The 19756-nt window shown below is 38.8% G+C and overlaps 1 protein-coding gene across 4 annotated transcripts in view; it reads right to left on the reverse strand.

Moving 5' to 3' along the window:
• The window catches only part of sbf2 (SET binding factor 2), a 183138-nt gene that overhangs the window by 117861 nt on the left and 45521 nt on the right, over positions 1 to 19756 (reverse strand). For all 4 annotated transcript variants that reach the window (XM_073859387.1, XM_073859388.1, XM_073859386.1 and 1 more), the window contains one exon: positions 4243 to 4380. In XM_073859387.1, the coding sequence (XP_073715488.1) occupies positions 4243 to 4380 (138 nt within the window). The remainder of the gene's footprint in view (positions 1 to 4242; positions 4381 to 19756) is intronic.

Below are 19756 nucleotides of genomic sequence, written 5' to 3' on the forward strand. Positions count from 1 at the left end.
GAAGTCTGCAAGCTGGCATCCGTGTAGATGCCTGTGGTGGACACATGGATTTATAGGGAATCTGCAGAGGAAGCCTAATTACCCTACTAGGCTGTTAAACAGTGAGAGGTCTGCTTATGAAATTAATGTGATTCATGACATTGAAATGCTTACTAAAAATGCCAAATTGCCTCTTCTAGCACGCAGACTTCAATAAATGTGGAATGTCAGGACGTGATGAACCTCACGTAGGAAGACTGGATCATTATTTCCACAGGTAAAAAGCAGATGGTTCTCTATTAGGCTTTGGTGATGATTGGAAATCACGTATAATAATAATAAATAAATAATACAAAAATACTGCTTACTGAGGAATATTTTAAGGAGATTGTTGCAACATCCCAAATGCTTTAAAGCTGTGGAGTCCACATCACTAAACATCCACTCCTCTTTGAAGGCATCTATCAACGGCAAAGCAGACGGTTTTGTTGGTCTACAGTGGCCTCACGCATATCATGACTGTGTTGGAATTTCAGCATCTTATGAAAACTCTTTATGAACTTTACAGTAATCGTGCATGTGGTACAGATTACCGAGATGAAAGGGATTCAATAGAAGAGAAAAACACACATAAAACACTAACAAACTGCTTAGAGAAGAAATGTGGCCACAAGCGGCAATTTTGGGGGTCGAGCATGCCTATCATTGCACCACACAACAACAACAACGGAAAGACTCTATGTGGGGTTTGAACCTAAATCATTTGGGTTATGAGACCAGACGTTTAACAGCTGCACCGCAACACATCCAACTTCTAGATTGAAACATGGAGTAAGAGACGACACAAGTAATGCATTGCATAGCTCATTGCATAAGCAGCGCAAAAGATTGTGGGTTCAATCCCAGGGACACACATAGTAATAAAATGGAGACTATCCAAAAGTATTAAACTCATTTGAGAAAAATGAAACAAAAAGGTGTTGAACCCTAAAATAGACCAATTTCTTCTAAAAGTAATATGGAGTCAAAACCAGCAAAAGAACAAAAATAAATTAAAGCTGCAAGCAGCGATGGTAGGGCCCTCGCAGGCATGGGTACCGCTACCCTATAGCATTAGTTAAAGCAGTGAACCAGAGGGATATGAATTTAAGTGGGAAAATATAGGTGGATATTCAAAGAAAACATGATGTGCCACACCTCCTGTGTGCAGCAGGTGGTGCTATGATTGTAACTGATTATTGTTATATAGATGTGTTCAGGCCAGGACTCTTGTCAAACATATGAAGTCTGTGACAGGTCGGACATTGTATGCCTGAGTTACAACAGCTTTTCATGGTGAAACATCAAACTTCGCCAGGCCACCACGGACATAACCTTTCACAAAAATTTACCATTGTGAAGTCCTTAAGTTCAGACTGACAAAATGTAATAATGATCTGAATTTCAATGAGCAGTAAATCACTGTGTAAAACATGGGATTTCCTGCTTCCAGCAGGCTGCGCTATAACTTTTACAGAATATTGCCATGTTGATGTGTTCAGGCCAGGACACTTATCAAACATGTGAAGCGTGGGTCAGATTGGACATTTTAAGCCTGAGTTAGAACAACTTCCTGTTTCATTGCCAAACACAGAAATTTGACAGGCCGCCACGGACACACCCTCCAACGTAACGTCAAGATCTACGCAATTTAGCATCGCAAGTGCCTTTACAAGACACAGACCAAATATGATGATGATCTGATTAAATTTCAAGGAGGAGTTCGTTAAAGTATGAAGCCTGGAAATGGCGAAATTTGCACTCAAGCTACAGAGAAAATTTCAAAATGTTCGACTTCCTGTAGCATTTAGAGCTTGGTTCCAAGGACTTGGACTTTTTTGTTGGTCTTGAGGTGATAGATGACCCTACCAAATTTCATATCTTTACGTTTTTCGTAGCAGGAGAGCTGTTATCTTGAAATTTTGTAGGTGGCGCTTTCGAGTCATTTCTACACGCCCACTTCTGACGCCTATACCACATATACATTTTCGTCACTTCGGATGTGTGTGCAAAGTTTCATGAGTTTTCGAGCATGTTTAGGCCCTCAAAAATGCGATTCATTTTGGAGAGGAAGAAGAAAAAGAAACTGAGCAAAAACAATAGGGCTTTGGGCCCTAAAAAGCCAATGAAAACACTGTCAGTCCCCTAATAAAATCCAAAATTGCTTTTGGCAAACAGAGGTGTTGATAGGGATGCTATTTGCTTCTGTGTGTGCCATCAGACAGACACCTGATCTGATGATGTATGCTTATGCTTATAACGCCCTACAAGCGACGAGATGTGCAACCTGGAAGCAGGATGGTTCATAAATCAATGACTATGATGTCAACCAGAAAGCTTAACCTTTAAACAAACATAGCAACAAGAAAAACTGTTCAGGCAGACAGTAGAAGGGAGAAAATAAAACAATCGCTGGCGAAATGGGTGCTGTGGATACAGTCGTTGTCCAATGATAAACATTTCACTTAAGCCCTTTTCACACAGAAATTCCGTTAAATACCCGTAAAATGCATCCTGGATTTTTCCGGAATAGTTAGAGGTTTTTTTCGTTCACACTGCCAAGATTACACGGCATCTGATGGTCCCGGAAAGACACTTGACATGTTGAAAGTCCCGCCCTCTCTTCAACGCAGCGTCTGAAGTTTGCATATAATTTATTATTTCTCTCTCCAGAAACAACTCGCGTGCATTTTTGTTTATGGTAAGACTACAAAGGAGCGCGTGAACGCACAGTTCTATTCTGGGGAATGATCTCAGTTTCAGAATGGATATTTGACGAGCTCCCTGATTTCTGCTTTGATACAGTTTTCAGACATTTCTCATCGTGATTGTTTATATGCATTTAAAACCTGCATTTTTAGAAGCTGAACGATATTATCTTGTTGGAATGACGCGCGGGTAATTTCGTTATAGCTCAAATGAGCACGTGACGCGATATTCTTTTATGCTGCTGAATGATCTCCGTTTCAACGCAGTAAGTAATAAGCTAACTTACCTGATATCTGCTTCAGTCCAGTTTGCTGCCATTTCTCGTCGTGAATGTTGTAAATCCCTCATTTTAAAGAGTTGAACCAACTTTATGTTGCCATGACACGCGCGTCCTCACTACGGCACGTGCGTCATTGTTTATGCGTCTCATTTATCATTTCCTGATAACTGCTTTAATCTAGTTTGCAACATTTCTCGTGGTGAATGTTTATATGCATGTTATCTCTCGTTGTAAGGAGCTGAACCATAACTTGTGTTGTGATGATGACGCGCGCGTCCTCACTTCGACACGCCCATTACTGCATTTTTGCGGCTTCTTGTTCACACAGAGGGTTACCCGCGTATCTTACTAGGTCCTCTTTCCGGCAACGATCCCAGAAGATTAACGGAACGAGTTTTTGTTCACACAGACGCTTGTCTGGCAATTTTACGGGTATTTTCTGGGATCAGAGGTCTGTGTGAATGGGGTTTTACTAAAATACCAGGGAAAATGAAAAGTGCTGTACCGATTCTGTAGTAAGGGCCTCTGTAATAAATTATGCATGGCCGATAAAGTTTTATTGGCTGCTGGCAATCATTTTGTCATGTGTCCAACTGACATGTTAGTACGCTAGCACTTGTGCCACAGAGAAAGCGTGCCGAATTTTAACTTCCTCGCTCAAATAAAAGCTTTTAGATTCTCCTTTTCATAGCCTCTCCTCCGGCAGAGAATTTGATTAAAGGGGGGGTTGATGCTATTTCATGCATTCTGACTTATTAACACAGTTTAAAAGTTCTAATCCTCATGCTAAACAAATGCAAAGTGTCAAAAAAGCAGTTGAGCATCTGATGTAGTATTTCTGGGCCAAACTCACGCCTCCTTTTTCCTACAAGTTTCTGAAAGTTTTTTTCGAACATGGGTACCTGTTACGCATCAATGACCCCACATTCCTTTTATGGGTCCTTCCCTGGAAAACCACACCCACACGTCAATCAGAGTGATAACGAGGACATTTATTAGCATTGCTCACAGGCATCACTGCACCTGACAGCTTTGTTTTATATCAAGACTCAACAATGGCATGAAAAAAGAAGTGTGTTTTAAATGTAAAGAGATTTTTGGTAGGTTGTAGTACACGATTTCACATCTTTAAAGAATACAAAGATACAATCATAACAAAATCAATAGCGTTCCATCATATGAGAAGCCAAGACCCCTGATAAGAGCTTGTAATGAACACATGGCCTTAATCTCACCTGCAGGTTGACCTCTGCCTCAAAGAACGTCAGACAGGAGCAGTAGTGCCGCTCTGAATCAATGTCTGTCAGCACCACTGTGAAGAATGTTGGGGGCTTCCTCTCACGAGACAGCCTCCATCCACCAGGCTGGCAAAACTGTCAAAGCACAAAAAAATACAAACATTGTAAGATTGGACTGCATCCCGACATTACCGGAACATCCAATCAATAAAATTATAGCAACAGGTACGTAATAAATTCCACAGGAAGTGACATCACATGCATGCAGAAACTTGGGATTGTTGAGAATCATTTCAGAACACCTGGCAATGTTTTGAAAGGCCTTACAGGAAGGCGGTATGAGGCTGATGTGATACGTCAGTACAACAGGTCGATAGTATGTGACCGTGTGCAGGATGTGCCACTTCAGTGAGTACATCCTCTCATCAGAGGACAGGAAACAACTCTGACTTCATTTCTTTAGTGCCCCTTCCAAAACACGTCCTCTATTGATCTCATAACAAAATCTACAGAATACCAGCAGTCTAACTGTGGGTTCACACCAGACGCGTTTGAGGCATCAAATTCATGTCTACCGCACGTGAAATTCTAGTCATCAAGGCATTCAGGTGGAAGGTCACGTCATGGGAGGGGCTTCTGTGACCTGTAATCACATCACTACTGGAGCACGGTTATCGCAGCGCATTTTTGTGATAAATTTCACATTTCTTAACTCGCGCTTCCCGCTGCAACGCTCAATTCGCGCGGCGTACTAAATGCCTCATTTACGCGTGAGACCTCCAGACGCGCATCAACACGTCTTTACATTGACTTACAATTGAAATCACTCGCGCTTGACACCTCTACTGCGGCTGGTGTGAGCGCAGCATAATGCTCGCGTCTGGAGGTCTCACGCCGCAAATGAGGCGTTTAGCGCGGCAGACGCAAATCCGCCTCATTCACACGTCTGGAGGTCTCGCGGCGCAAATTAGGTGTTTAGCGCGGCGGACACAAATCCGCCTTATTCGCACGTTTAGTTCGTGCAAATGACGCGAATTAAGCGTTGCAGTGGGAAACGCGCGAGTTGAAAGATCTGAACTTTGGGGGAAAACCGGGCCGTGTTAAACAATCAGGAACTTGCTAAAGTAGTGACGTGATTACAGCAAGGGAGCAGAGTCGCAGAAGCCCATCCCATGACAAGAATTTCCGACTAGAATTTCACGCGCGAAGAAAGCGAGTAAACTCAAAATGTTCAAGCGTCCAACTACGTGCGAATAGCGCGTTTTTCAGCTTCTACCGCGTTTGGTGTGAATCCAGCATTATTGTAGGAAGTGCGACTGTATAATATAAAATGTATAAAAATGTCATATAGAATAACTATGGCACATTAAAGTGAACTAAACCTGCTGGGAAAAAACATAATAGGAAACATGGTCAAACATAACAAACAAGTTACATTGTGAAAATTATAGTAACCCTGGACTGTGCACAGTGGATCACACCTTAGGTTTTAAAATTATCTGTCAATGAACCAAGCGGGCTAAAATGGCCGAATCATATAAACTCATGAAAGAATTCAGCACAACAGTGAAAGTGAATTTAATGAAAGGACTCTTGTGAAGTGAAGAGAGAAACAGACGACAGGCTGTGAGTAAATCTGTCGTGCTGATGCTGGTTTGGCAGATGCTGAGACTATCTATATGTTGGTATACTCCTAAACATCGATCTGATTAAATAAGCTTTCCATTGATGTATGGGATGTTAGGATATGATATAATCCATATGAATTATTTGAAAATCTGGAATCTGATGGTGCAAAAAAATCTAAATATTGAGATAATCACCTTTAAAGTTTCCAGATTAAGTCATTAGCAACACATATGACTCATGATAAATACATTTTTGGTAAACTTATGGTAGGAAATTAGAAAAGATCTTTACATAATATCTTAATGATTTGTGGCAAAAAAAAAACAACAACGATAATTTTAACCTATACAATATGTTGTTGGCTTTTGCTACAAATAAAGAGTTTTGTTCCATAACGACATAACTTTGTTTTTAAGTTTTTTTGTCAAAACATGTTTATTATTAAGTTATCATGTTTTTACTGTGTTTTATTGTACTACTTAGCTGTATTTTTTTTAGTTATGAAGGCCTAAATCAAAACAAACCAATTGCAATTTGATTGATATTAATTGGAATGCACAATCAAGAAACAAGATTTTTGGGAAAAAATAAGTTATCTCGTTTTGAAACCAAACTCTTCAAATATATCTGTGCTACTTATCGAAAGTTACTTTTAAAAGTATTGCATTACAATAGGGCTGGGCGGTATATCGGATTTAGGGGATATATCGATATGGGTTCCCGACGCGATGCGGAATTAGCCCATACCGTTCATATCGATATGGTTTAAAACAACTCAAGCGCGCATACACGCGCTCTGCGCTGCGCGAGCCCGCCCGTCACAGCAAATACGCGACATGGAGAAGCACGCAGAAACTCTGTGACGCTTGGATGCGCCTCATGAATGTGGACATTCAAAAACTGCGGCTGCATGCACTCGGAGGATTGTAATAACTGAGTTCAAGACTAAAATAAAATGTCTCCTCAACCTGCTTTTACAGAGAGATCATTGGAATAAAGTTACCGCTGCATATGTGTGCTTTCATCCCAACAACATGTCTGATGCTCCATCACAACACCTATTTATCTAATACGCTATTGCAGTTATTTCTCATCACTATTATAGCAATATCAGGTGAGTGATACTGCGTTTATATTTTAGTTCGACGGGACAAGTACGTAGATAAAATAGAAACTCCAAAGGAGTTATATTTTGTGGTGAACTTTTTCCTCAGATTCAAAGCCCAGTATAACAGCCACAAACAAGTCTCCGTTATTTAATTTTATAACGTCACTTTAGAATTAGTAACGAATGATTGTGCTGCTTCAGTGAAGCCAATATAGTGGATTAATGAGATTATTATTGAGAAATAATAAGGGAGGATGTGTGTGAATTAAACAGACACTTTAAATGTGCTGAATGTGTGCGCGTTACAGTTTCAGTGTGCACGCAGCCAATCAGATTCCAGAACCACATCTGTTCTATAAACTTAATTATTTTGGATCATATGTTTTTAAGTTTTGTCCAATTTTGTGACTGGAATACACTGTAAGGACAAAAGGACTGTGACACCCCCTTCTAATGAAGAGGACTGACTACTTTAGTAAATTCTGTGAACATAAATCTTAATGCTACAGACAGTTCAGTATATTAATGAGAATTACGAGTTTCTAATTTTATGGATAATAATTTCAATAGTATGGGCAGGACACTTTTCTATAATTATAATTATATTATAGATTAAAGATCATATTACATGATAATGCCCATGTGCACAAAACAAAGTAAAAAAAAAGAAATGATTAAGAACTTCACTGGTTTGTATATAAAGGTAACTAAACCCAGCGAAACTACTTTGGTATGACAAACATTTACCACCCATCAAGGACATGAGCATACAGTCATTTCGGATAAGATAAAGGCTCTAACAAATATGATTTTTTATATGGTACTGCATGGTATATAATTTTTGTTTTGAAGTGGAATAGATAGTTTATTAGGGAGTGTTTACAACTTTATGGTACAACAACTTCAGCCACAAAGATTATAAAGGCTTTGACTTTCAAGTAACATTTTTATCCTTTTTGTAAAAAATACCGGATATATATCGGATACCGGCATTCCTAAAAAAATACTGGGATATGAATTTTTGCTCATACCGCCCAGCCCTACATTACAATATTAAGTTACTCCCCCAAAAACTAACTAATTGCGTTACTTAGTTACTTTTCATGGAAAGTAATGCTTACGTTACTTTTGCGCAGAGGTGGAAAGTAACGAATTACATTTACTCACGTTACTGTAATTGAGTAGTTTTTTGTGTATTTTTACTTTTTTGAGTAGTTTTTAAAATCTGTACTTTTACTTTTACTTAAGTATGTTTTATTTAAAGTATTGTACTTCGCTACATTTTAAATCATATCCGTTACTGAGTAAAAAAATATTTTAAAAAGCAAGGTGATAAAGACGCGCAACGGATGTAAATGGGCGGGGCCCGGGGAACGCGCAAAAAGAACCATTGGAGACGGACGAGACAGGCGCGCGCTAATGCAGACCCGCCTCAGTTCAAATCTTATGCAAGAAACCCCTGGTCATATTTAAGGGACCACTTTCCACTGACGCGAAGCGAGTGTTTCATTTCTATGAAAGGTAGGATTCATGCTCTTAAGTACGAAATTGCACGACGCGTTTTTAATACCATGCGCATTAGTAAGAAGATAATAAACGTGTCAAATGTATATAGACATGGCACTCATCTCATTACTAGATATATAGTTTAATAAAATAATGTATGTTACCAGCAATACATCAATTACAACCTTACTATAGTGATTGTATTTACAAGCTGCTGACCACCTTCAAAAGTGCATAACTCACATGTAAAAATCATTAAATAATTCCATAAATGTTTCTTACTTTAAAAAAGCTTTTTATTTTATTAACTTTTTGTTATTGCACTTTAATTGTAAAGATGTTCCTACAATTAAAAACAACTAGTTTGAGATGTATATTCCCTTGTCGTTTTTGAACTATACTAGAATCCTCCACCTCTTCCAGCTGTAAAAAAAGTAACTTTTACTCTGAGTAAAGTTAAAATGACTTACTTTTTACTTTTACTTGAGTAGATTTTTGGACAAGTAACTTTACTTTTACTTAAGTAAAATATTATTAAAGTAACTTTACTTTTACTTGAGTACAATATTTTATTACTTTTTCCACCTCTGCTTTTGCATTACTTTTTCTTACTTTGCAGATGTTTTTTATGACTGAGAAGTTTTGCATTCAGAAATTGCATATTTCCATCGCAAAAATGTCAAGCTCTGGTCTGCCATTTCTATTTTTGACTCAAACTGTTCATGCATAGAGGGTGTAATTCTACGTTTATACGTTCAGTTCAATGCAGTACATTGTTTTTTTTACATCTAATTAATTAAATTGAAAAGTAACTCCCATTTCTTTAAAAAAAAGGAACACAATATTATTGTCTACACTTATAAAGTAATGCGTTACTTTACGAGTTACTTCAGAAAAGTAATATTATTACGTAATGCACGTTCATTGTAATGCGTTACCCTTAACACTGCTTACAGTATGACTGGTTTTTATGGTGCAGTTTCACATAAATGGGCTGTTTTTATAATAACATTTTCAACAAAAAATTGTAACTGTTTTTGGCTAAAATGAGGAAAGCCTTACGTAAACGTAGTCTACCAAGTAGCAAAATCATGGATCACAGCTGACGTAACATATGAACCCTTCACCCCAATCTCCTGTTTTAATAAAAAATATCAACATAAATAGAGAACAGTTCTCTTGCTTGAGAATCCATTTGAAAAATGTTAAACTCATTATCCAACCTCACAAATCAACTGACTACACGACTATATGACTAGAGTAGGTGTTAGACAGTTTCCGATTGACAGCTACGTATGCAAAAGAGATAAGACAAGTGGGTGGAAAGTGATAACAAAGGGTTTACAGGACAAGGATGAAGAGAGAAACACACAGAGAGCGAGAGAGATACAGAGTGTGCTGGATTGACCTCAGGGCTTGAACCAGGATGTTAGCATCCCGGTGCAGCCACAATAGAAGGCAGGAAATCTGGAACGCAGGCAGGCGAAGACGGAAGAGTGGGATGCTTCTTCCCCTTGTCAGATTGGGAAAGCTTCCAGGGAAATTACAGAAAAAAAAAGATGAAAATATTCAAAGTATGTGATAAATATCCAGCCAACACCAGATAAACAATCAGAGTTCGTATGTGGGATGATGATGTGGGACAGCAATGCCACACTGTCCCGATATGGACTTCAGGCAGAGTTATGACGCCATATTTAATACTGTATGACATTAAAACATGGCTCTGAGATGGATATACAGTCTAATTGACAGTAATAAAAATACCCTACTGAAAAAAACAGGTCTCCAAGTCTGGTTTTAGCTGGTAGCAAACTGGTTTAGATGTGTTTTGGTCATTTTTAAGATGGTCAAGCTGGATTTAGCTGGAAAGATCAGATGGCACCAGCTTTGCCATGCTGGGAGGACCAGCTAAAACCAGCTACCGCCACCTTAAACTTGATCCATGATTTCAAAACTGACCGCAAATGTATTTTTGTTTCATACTAAACATTTGAAACATGCCTTTATTAAACATGAAATGCAGAAAATACTACATGCCCATGGCCCTTAGAAGCTAAATGGGGGGTCAAATAAAAAGAAATAGCTAAAAGCAAAGAAAAATCAATAAAAATAATTCTAGAGCAAAAATTAAACTGAACTGAAAAGACAAATTAAAAATAAATGAAAATGAAAACCAAATTAAACTAACAGCTTTGTTTTCATTCACATCAAGTTAAATTTGGAACTGACAGGTCCATAATTGTGGAAAAGCAATTGTGTATTATTACGCTTAAGCTACATCAATACCCTCGTCCCAATGCCAGTTACGATTTGAGTGGCAGAGGATCTTGGGGTCTGGCGTTAACTCAAACACTACAAAACCCAATCCTCAGTCTGAAGTGTTCTGCACGTGCTGGGTTTGGAAAGAACATCCAGACGAACTGTAGTAAAATAAATCCTCACATATCAGTCTGAGCTTGCCAACTCATTGCACTTCACCAGTAAATACTAGCCTAAGATTGGCAAGACCACTAAAGTAGCCTAAGAAAAGAAGATTGGTGGATGGAGGACAGGTTGTTTTACACATGCTGTGCAATGGCTGGTTATTGAAGTGACTTATACAGAATCGGGTGCTGGTTCAGAGCTAGTGTTGTTGCTGGTTCGAAGTAGGTTCGACTGGCGATCCTTCTAAGAACCGATTTGCCACACCATCAACAATGTCGGATGTTGCATTGTTATAAATGGTCAATGATTTTCGTACCTACAATGGTAACAGAAAGCGGCGAATCAACGTGTACGTGCAGCTCAATGTAATTTATATAAACACTATAAATGATCATGAATTTGCTTATCTACATTGGCATCCAAACTAGGGCTGGGTATTGGAAAGGGCCTCACAATACGATACATATCACAATACATGTGGCACGATGCAATGTATCATGATACGATATAATACGTTGCATGTTGCGGTACATTGCAATACCTTTTTTCTCAAAAATGTAAAAAAAATAGAGCTGAATTAAAAAAAAAAATTTTAAGCCAAAGTGCTTCCACACGTTGGCTTTGTAAGCTGCAGGCGTTTAAAAATTTTCTGCCATTTTCTCAGTCCCGCTAACTTCAGAGACATTGGCCGGTATATGACAGACAACTGGACAGCGACAACTACAGCAGCGGCGGAGGAGGTCGTTTGGGCGGAGGAGGTTGTTTGACTCACATGATTTTATCTGGGTTTTTCGATACTAGAGATTGGAATATCGATACACTTTCGTGAAAAAAATTATCACGATAGTTAGCTGTATCGTTATGTTTGCACAGCCCTAATCCAAACGTTGCGAATCCAACACATACGTGAAGATCGATGTAATATATAGACAGAGGTTGCAATTGAGAATAACTGCACAATCGAAAGCACAGCCTAGTTTATTTGTCTCGTACGTGTACACAGACATTCGCCCGCATGCGAACTGCGACAAAATGAAATGCATTCACTGGGCTACATACTACATTCTCCTGTACGCACATTTGCAACCTATGTTTGATGATGAAATGTATACAGACCCTCGCATATGGGTAAAAATTAAGGCTGTTAAGCGAGTCACATTTGTAATCTTATTAATTACATGATGTGCCGATTAATTAATCTAATTAGTCACATTTATTCACACATAAATATGATTAATTAATCTAAATAATCACATTTAATCGCACATAAATATTCGCATGTAAAAGGAAAAATTACCCACAGGTTGAATAAAATAAACAGTGCTTTTCATGTTTTTTGTCTGGGGTTTCAAGTACAGAATAGGCTTGTTGCGATAGTCGGTATAACACAGTGCTTCAGCCTCTCACCGGTTAGATCACTTGCTCACCGCGACACCGTCTTTCACCGTCGTTTTGATATTTTCTTGTAATGACATCATTTAGTTTCGTTAGAGAGAGCAAACACTAACAACTGAATGTGACTTCTGCCTGAATTCAGCGGAGCTGAACACGAGTCACATCACAGAGCAGCAGGTGTCAGATTTCATTTATTACTGCCAAAGTGTTCGTGGCAAGCTGACTGACCAGACAGCGGCAGAAGACGCGTGCTTGCTCGTTTTGCTATAATATACATATATAATGTTTAATATAAGCGAGATTGTTTTCTTGTTGTGTTGTTGCGTACGCAAGCACTGCATTTAAACAGTTGCGTCTAATTCAAAAGTCAAAGTAAAATGCGGACATTCGCATTTATAAGCCCCTCCCACTCTGTGATATCAGTATCACCGGGTTTGTCACGCGCTGATTAACCGGTGGGGAAATTCTGTCACTGCAACAACCCTAGTACAGAATTGAATCAAGTAATCAAATGTAAAATAATACTGTAAACACTGTAAAAACTATGTGATTTAAAGTTATATCAACATGTTTTTATGTTATTTTAAAGACACACTTTTTAAGACCAGTGATATTGGACCCACTTACTTTTCCTCTAATTTAGTGCATACTGTATGTCTTTTCACTTGTCAGAGCCATTCAGAAACAAATTCAACTAAAGAGGAATGCTGTAGTAAATTCAAATGAACTCCGTTTTAGCTACAGCCTTGAATTCCACACTGCTGCTTCCTCAAATCCATTCCACTTGGCTCATTCCGAGTCCATATAATTTAAACTCCATTTCATATTTTCACCACATTCACCCCTCTGTACATGCCAAGGTAAACACAACTTATTTAATTAAAAGGCATCAGAATACAAGAAAATTGCATCTACTCGTTGGAGCCGATTGTGTAGTGGGCAGCGCTCCGACATGTGGTGCTTTCGCACTTTCTGCGACCCGAGTTCGATTCCCGGCCCGTGGTCATTTGCCAATCCCATACCCCTCCCTCCTCCCTGTACTTTCCTCTCCTTATTCACTGTTAAATAAAAAAGCAAAATTGCATCTACTTCAGTTTTCTTCCCACATTTTTGACGTCTATGCTGAGGTAGCATCTGTGCTCTGTCTGAAGCCTTTAATTGCGGATGTGTTTAGATATAACTTCTTAAACAGCATGTGAGCACTGCATTGAGATCTGTTTCGAGTCTTGTGCTTAAATATTTCAATTGGCAAGGCTTGTAAGCATGTGAAATAACAAACTTTTGTGACTATGCAGAACTGTCTTGATCGGATGTGTTTAATGCGTTAAATTAACTATACTATATGAACTATACTTCAAGTTTTAGAAATTACTAAACAAAAAAGTTTTGTAATGCACAAGATCAATTAATAAATATTATGAAAAGGTATGCATGTAACATTGTTGCTAAAAATAGGCTACATCCATAAAAAACCGACTCGAATGGTTACCGAATGACATCTAAAACGCAATGATTGCTTTCTAATGGTAACCCGATGCATGCAAGTTGCTAATCTCTGCCTGCACTTTAAAAGGTCGCAAACAATTCTTGACCTGCACAAATCACAGTTACAGCCTTCGGGAAACATAAATGTCGAGTCATGTGAGAGGCCCTTTTTGTGCTCCTGCAACCATGAAACAGCTGAGTCATATGAAAGAGAGGACAGACCTTTTCCTTAAATTAGCTCCAAGTCAAGTGACAGTGGAACTTAGTAGTGTTGCGCTGCTGTGATGTCACAGGGCTCTTGGTTACACTCCCGGCCCGTCGACCACAGCTTCTCATTATGTGTGAAATGAAAAGCACGTTCACTCAGCGAACAGACACAAGATCTGCGGCTTGACCTGTTAGGAATCGTTTCGGTGGTGAAATATGGAGGACAGAACAACGACATCAGATCCTCATCTGCCTTGTGCTGTATTGCATTACTCGATTCTCTGTTTGACGGCGACCATAAAAGGCTGCCCCAGTTAGAGGACAAAGAGAAGCAGAGCCATAAGTTAGTAGTTTGTAAGTTACAGTACATATAGTTTTACAGCATACACGTATCCAGCACTGGTAAGACTGCCAGGTTACGCTAAGCGCACTTTATAAGACAGTAGGTGGTCGCTCGGAGCACATTTTCAGATTCACTGTTCCTTTTATTCAGCTTTAAACAACTAACAGTGTGCTTCCATTACAAGATTTGTGCGATTAGTTTATCTAAAGCTTAAAAAGAGACTGACCATCATTCAGCATGGCTCGGTTGCAAAACTAACTATAATATTAGGTCACTGATTATGGCACCATCCCAGTGACAGCTTTTGTATATTTTTTCTGAGAGTTTATGTTGTCTGAAAAATGTGTCTGGATATGCTAGGTTTTGAAAAAAATAAAAACAAATGGTAGCACCAATTAAAATCATGTGAAAACACACTTAAAGGCCACATATCATGCCCATTTTACAAGATGTAATATAATTCTCAGGTGTGCTTAGAATGTGTCTGAGATTTCAGCTCAAAATACCCCATAGCTCATTTATTATGGCAGTTTTAAAATGCCACTATTGGGGCGGAGCAAAAAAGTGCTATTTTCATGTGTGTACCTTCAAAGATAGTGTGTGTAATCTTTAGCGACATCTAGTGGTGAGATTGCGAATTGCAACTAACAGCTCACCCCCTCAATTTCAAAACGCATATGGTAGACGCCACAGGACAATTATGTCGTCGTCGTCTGAGACAACGTAGGGACGAAAAGTGCTCTGAAGAAAAGTTTGTCCATTTAACGTTAGCTTTCTTTCAAGTAGCTGTGATACTTGAGCTGTAAGCCGGTTGGTTGTTGTGATAATTATCCCATCCTTCCTCCACTGTGATTGGACGGGCGTGTGAAAACTGACATTGACGAGCAGAGATTTTCACCCAAAGTTATATCTCTTTCAACTCTCGGTGCTCATGAAAAACCAACGAGCCCGACTTTTAGCGCGAAAAAACGCTAGCTGGTGGCTTATTTGAAAAACGCGGAACTTCCTTTGGAAACAATTAAAAACATGCACTGGTCACGGGTGTAAAAACTTTATTGTGCACGCCTCTTAAGGGGGCAATCACAACAAACTATTTTCTATGGGCAGTTAGCGTTATGCGCGCTGTTTATGCGTTTTTGCAACCTGCCGCAGCACGCGTTTTTGAAGGGGCGCTAAGAACAGAAAAGCACCCGATGTCATTCGCGTCTTTCCATCGTCCAAGTTTACAGTAATTTGGAACAACCGGTCTGCTTTTTCTGCACTCATTCTCTCCTGTAGGGCTGTCACAATGATTAGATAATCATCTCATCACGATTATTTGACCTCATCGCAATGATTTCAGATCACCACAATGATTGCATATCTCTCTAAAAATCACAAGGGGGAGCTGCAGGGCGTATCAAATGGCGCTCTTTAACTGACAGTGTAACTCGATACATACTGTAGCAAAGCCATTCAATACAGTGGAAAGAACTGTATTTAAAGAAATGCTGCAAAACTTTGATAAGCAGCCACTGCAGCGATGTGGTCCAGTACTAATATGAACTTAGTAGCTACTATTTAAGGCCTGTTCTGGTATGGTCAGTTTATTTTGATTGCATTTTTATTTTCAGATATTTTTCAGGCACTTTAGTGTGTTTATTTCTTATTTTCATATTTTCAAGATATATACATGAAATAATTACTTTGAAATGTGTGTTATGTGTATTAATATTTACTGCCAGGTAAACCTTGCAAAATATTTAAGTTAAATAATCACAACGTGTGAAAATGATTTCACGAAAAAAGAAAAGAAAATTAAATGTCAAAGCAATAAAACAGACAATTAATCGTCATAATCAGCATAATTTATTACGCAATTAATAATCAGCCAAATATCATAATCGTGACAGCCCTACTCTCCTGCGTGTTTGTGCACCTCTCACCCTCGATCAAGGTCCGAGCAAGTATCCTCAGTGTTTCCCATACATTGATTCATTTGTGGTGGCCCACCACAGAATCAACACTGGCCCCCACAAATAGAATTTTCATGATTCCCATTTACATTTTTATTTCACTATTTAAAACAGCTTAAAATATAATTTGATATATAATACATATCAAATACAGATACAGATCAAAGAGTAGAAGTGAAACATATTTCAGGTGCCAACACTAGATCAATTGCAAACACGACATGATGACGTCACACATATGCTAATTAGCGGGTGACGTCATCACCACCACAGTCTCCTCAAAATCCTGTGGGAAACACTGATCCTCTTTTTGAAGTTTCTGCTAATATTACAGTTAACAGCTAAAGAACGCTTACGCTTCAATATTTGATTGACAAGCTGACTCTGTGGTTGCCTAGCAATATTAAAGTGACCAAAAAAGGCAGTATTGCGTGCATTGCGTTTCCAAGCGTTAAAACGCGTTTGGTGATTGGCTCCTAAGACGATACTATCTTTATCCACATTAACGCAACAACGTGCTAACAAATGCATTTAGAAAGGCTTTTGGATAAAATTAAGCAGTCAGTGACCATGGGCGGGGCTTTATCAGTGTGATGTCACATTAACTACATAATTTAAACAGCATGTCTAATGATACTGGTTTAATGGGGATTAAAAAAGAAGATGGTGGATATTTTTCATTGTAGGGTTGTTGTGTTCACACATTGCCAAACACATTTCTGTCCAAAGGTTTTGCACAATATGTGCCCTTTAAAATAACATATTAAGCCTAATTAAAAGTTTATCTGAAAATAAAATAACAAGTTATACGGACTGAAATATTCATAAAAATTGGTCATCAAAACTTTCCTGTGTAGGTTGACGACAGCAAAAAATCTCTCAGGAAGGTGAAAGGTAAGACAGAGGAAAGAAGCATCAACAGTGCTGGTGGCCCTCGGTCAACACCGTACAGTTTTATCAAACTAAACAGCAGGCAATGCAGAATCCAAACACAGGAGAATCTATTTATGTCTGTTAGGCCACGGTCAACCATAGACCAATAGTAGGAAATGCTCGGCCGGGCCAAGATGAAGACCCCATTCTTCTCAGTGAATGTGTTAAACTGAAAGAAACCTGGAAGCGTCCCGCAATGAAACTTCCTGAGAACATCTTCAAGGTCAAAGAAAAAAAATGTTTTCATGGCCCCATCCAATAACAGCAAATACAGACCTGGTGTCATTTAAAAAAAAATAACCCCCTGCTGGAGAACCAAAACAAGACCTAAAAACTAAAACCATTACGTCAGTTTTCACATGTCTGACCTGATATTTTTCTAAATGAAGCTATAGTCAGGATATTTCATTTGGTGTGTTACGCAACACCGCACATATGGTTTACTTTAGGGACAGATATTTTTAGTTGGTCAACAGGGATGCTTATAATTTTGAGTCATCATCGGGGTGAGCAATGCGGAGATGCTAAAAATGTCAATTGACAGAGCTGTGATTTCACGACCTGTAATTTATTGAGCCGATGACAATTCCTGCAGAGAAAACGGGGAAACGGCATGTCCAGAATCTGGTGCGAGCGTAACGTGTCAATTATCTCAACATTTTCCCGCGCATAGCTCATTCAGCTGGCCCTGTCGCGCTCTTCATTCGTCTACTCCTTTAGGGAGATTTCCTCATTCGGGGCGAATTTTTCAGCCTTCTTTTTTAAACATGATATAAATTGAAAACACACTGACATTTTAATGGATGAATCTCAGCTTGAAATACTTTGAATCTAAACAACCCAGACACGCAAACAAGCAGTAATCCTTCGAGAGCAAAGTGCGCTAACGCTTTAAGCATTTTGCTTTCGGTTTGCATTCCCAAAAACGCTTTGGGGGAAATACATTAAACAATCGCTGAACTTCCCGGCAGTCATCAGAAAACATCATTAATTTTAATCTACTCCAAATAAACGATACAGGTACTAGCACGTCCCTAACAAAAACGAAAAGGTCAGCTAAGGTTTATAGAAATGTTTACTAGTATTTATTTTACCTATCCAAACACACCAGTTTTGTCCGTTACTGTTTAATGTCTGGTAAGGATTTAAATGCAAGTACTAAGTTTAGAAAAGGGATAAGAAAAAACCAATTTGAATCAAAGCCAGAGACCAAAGCGAGAACAAGCACCGTGCCAAAACAAAACTGTTGAAGGTGTGGCAGGGTCACGTTAAACATTTCATTCAATCATTCCGGTATTCCATAACTTTTACTGGAACGAGGCTTGTCTGTAAATTTCATTGTGGGTTGTGGCATCATGCTTCGTCATAAATGACATTTTAAATAAATCGGCGTATCACCTAACAACTTGACGTTCAAACAAAAGCAACAACATCAGGATTGTTAAACTTCACAAGCTTAACAACAAACAACAGCTTTAGTGTTTTGACTGGGTCGAGGTACAATACAGGTCTACGTCACGCAGCTGACCCCTGCCTGCGAGGAGAGCGATAGCGCAGTGGGTACAGGTGTTTCCTGCGGTTTACAGAGTTCGACTCTGTCCCCAGCAATGTTCCCCTCTCTTCCAATCAGCTATCTGTCTTATGCTTATGTTTTTTTAGATGACCAAACACGAGTCACGAGTTGGTCAATCTTTAGCAGGTTCTTAACAGGAAGAAGAAAATGACCCTGTTTTTGAGTGAAGGGGAGTTAACACAATAGCACTACATTACACATAAACACCTTTTATAAGCGGTCATGTTGATATTGATGACAGGGATTTAACTAAAAATAAACACGCTCTTGAATAGCTCTTTGGTTGAGAATTGCGTTAACAGCGCAAAAAGGTCATAGGTTTGAACCCAGGGAGCACACATACTGATAAGAAATGTATACCTTGTATTGCACTTTGGATAATAGGAGTGCACATTTTTGTAGGCCAACACTGGGACCCTCGACAAAAAGCACATTCATTTTTTTCCATAGGCTTTTGGATTATCAAAAAAAATAAGTTAAACAAAAGTTAAAGACACTTACACTTTTATCCTACAAGATAATCTTCACAGATTAACACATTTATGAAATGCATTTAGTAAAAATGAAAGGCTAACCTTAGGCTACAAGCAAACTACACCACAGCTACTTGACTTCAATGTCATCACCACCAAGCTTCTGACAACTCATTTACAAATATGTTTCCTGTTAAGGAAATACTCCGTGGATGAATCCTTGTTAAGAATTGGGCACATGTTGTGGTGTTTTTAAAATCCTCATGCGTGGTGACGTTTATACTCCCCAACAATGTCTGTAGTCCCATGTAGCAACTTGTTTGAAGACACGTAAAAGCTTTAAAGGTGACGCTCTTTCAGATCCCATTCTTTAAACCCTAGTTAGTGTGTAATGTTGCTATAATATCATAATACCTGTAAAATGATAAAGCTCAAAGTTCACTGCCAGGCGATATATTTTCTTTAACAGAATTCGCC

The sequence above is a fragment of the Misgurnus anguillicaudatus genome, chromosome 21, assembly GCF_027580225.2.
Source record: "Misgurnus anguillicaudatus chromosome 21, ASM2758022v2, whole genome shotgun sequence".
NCBI lineage: Eukaryota > Metazoa > Chordata > Actinopteri > Cypriniformes > Cobitidae > Misgurnus > Misgurnus anguillicaudatus.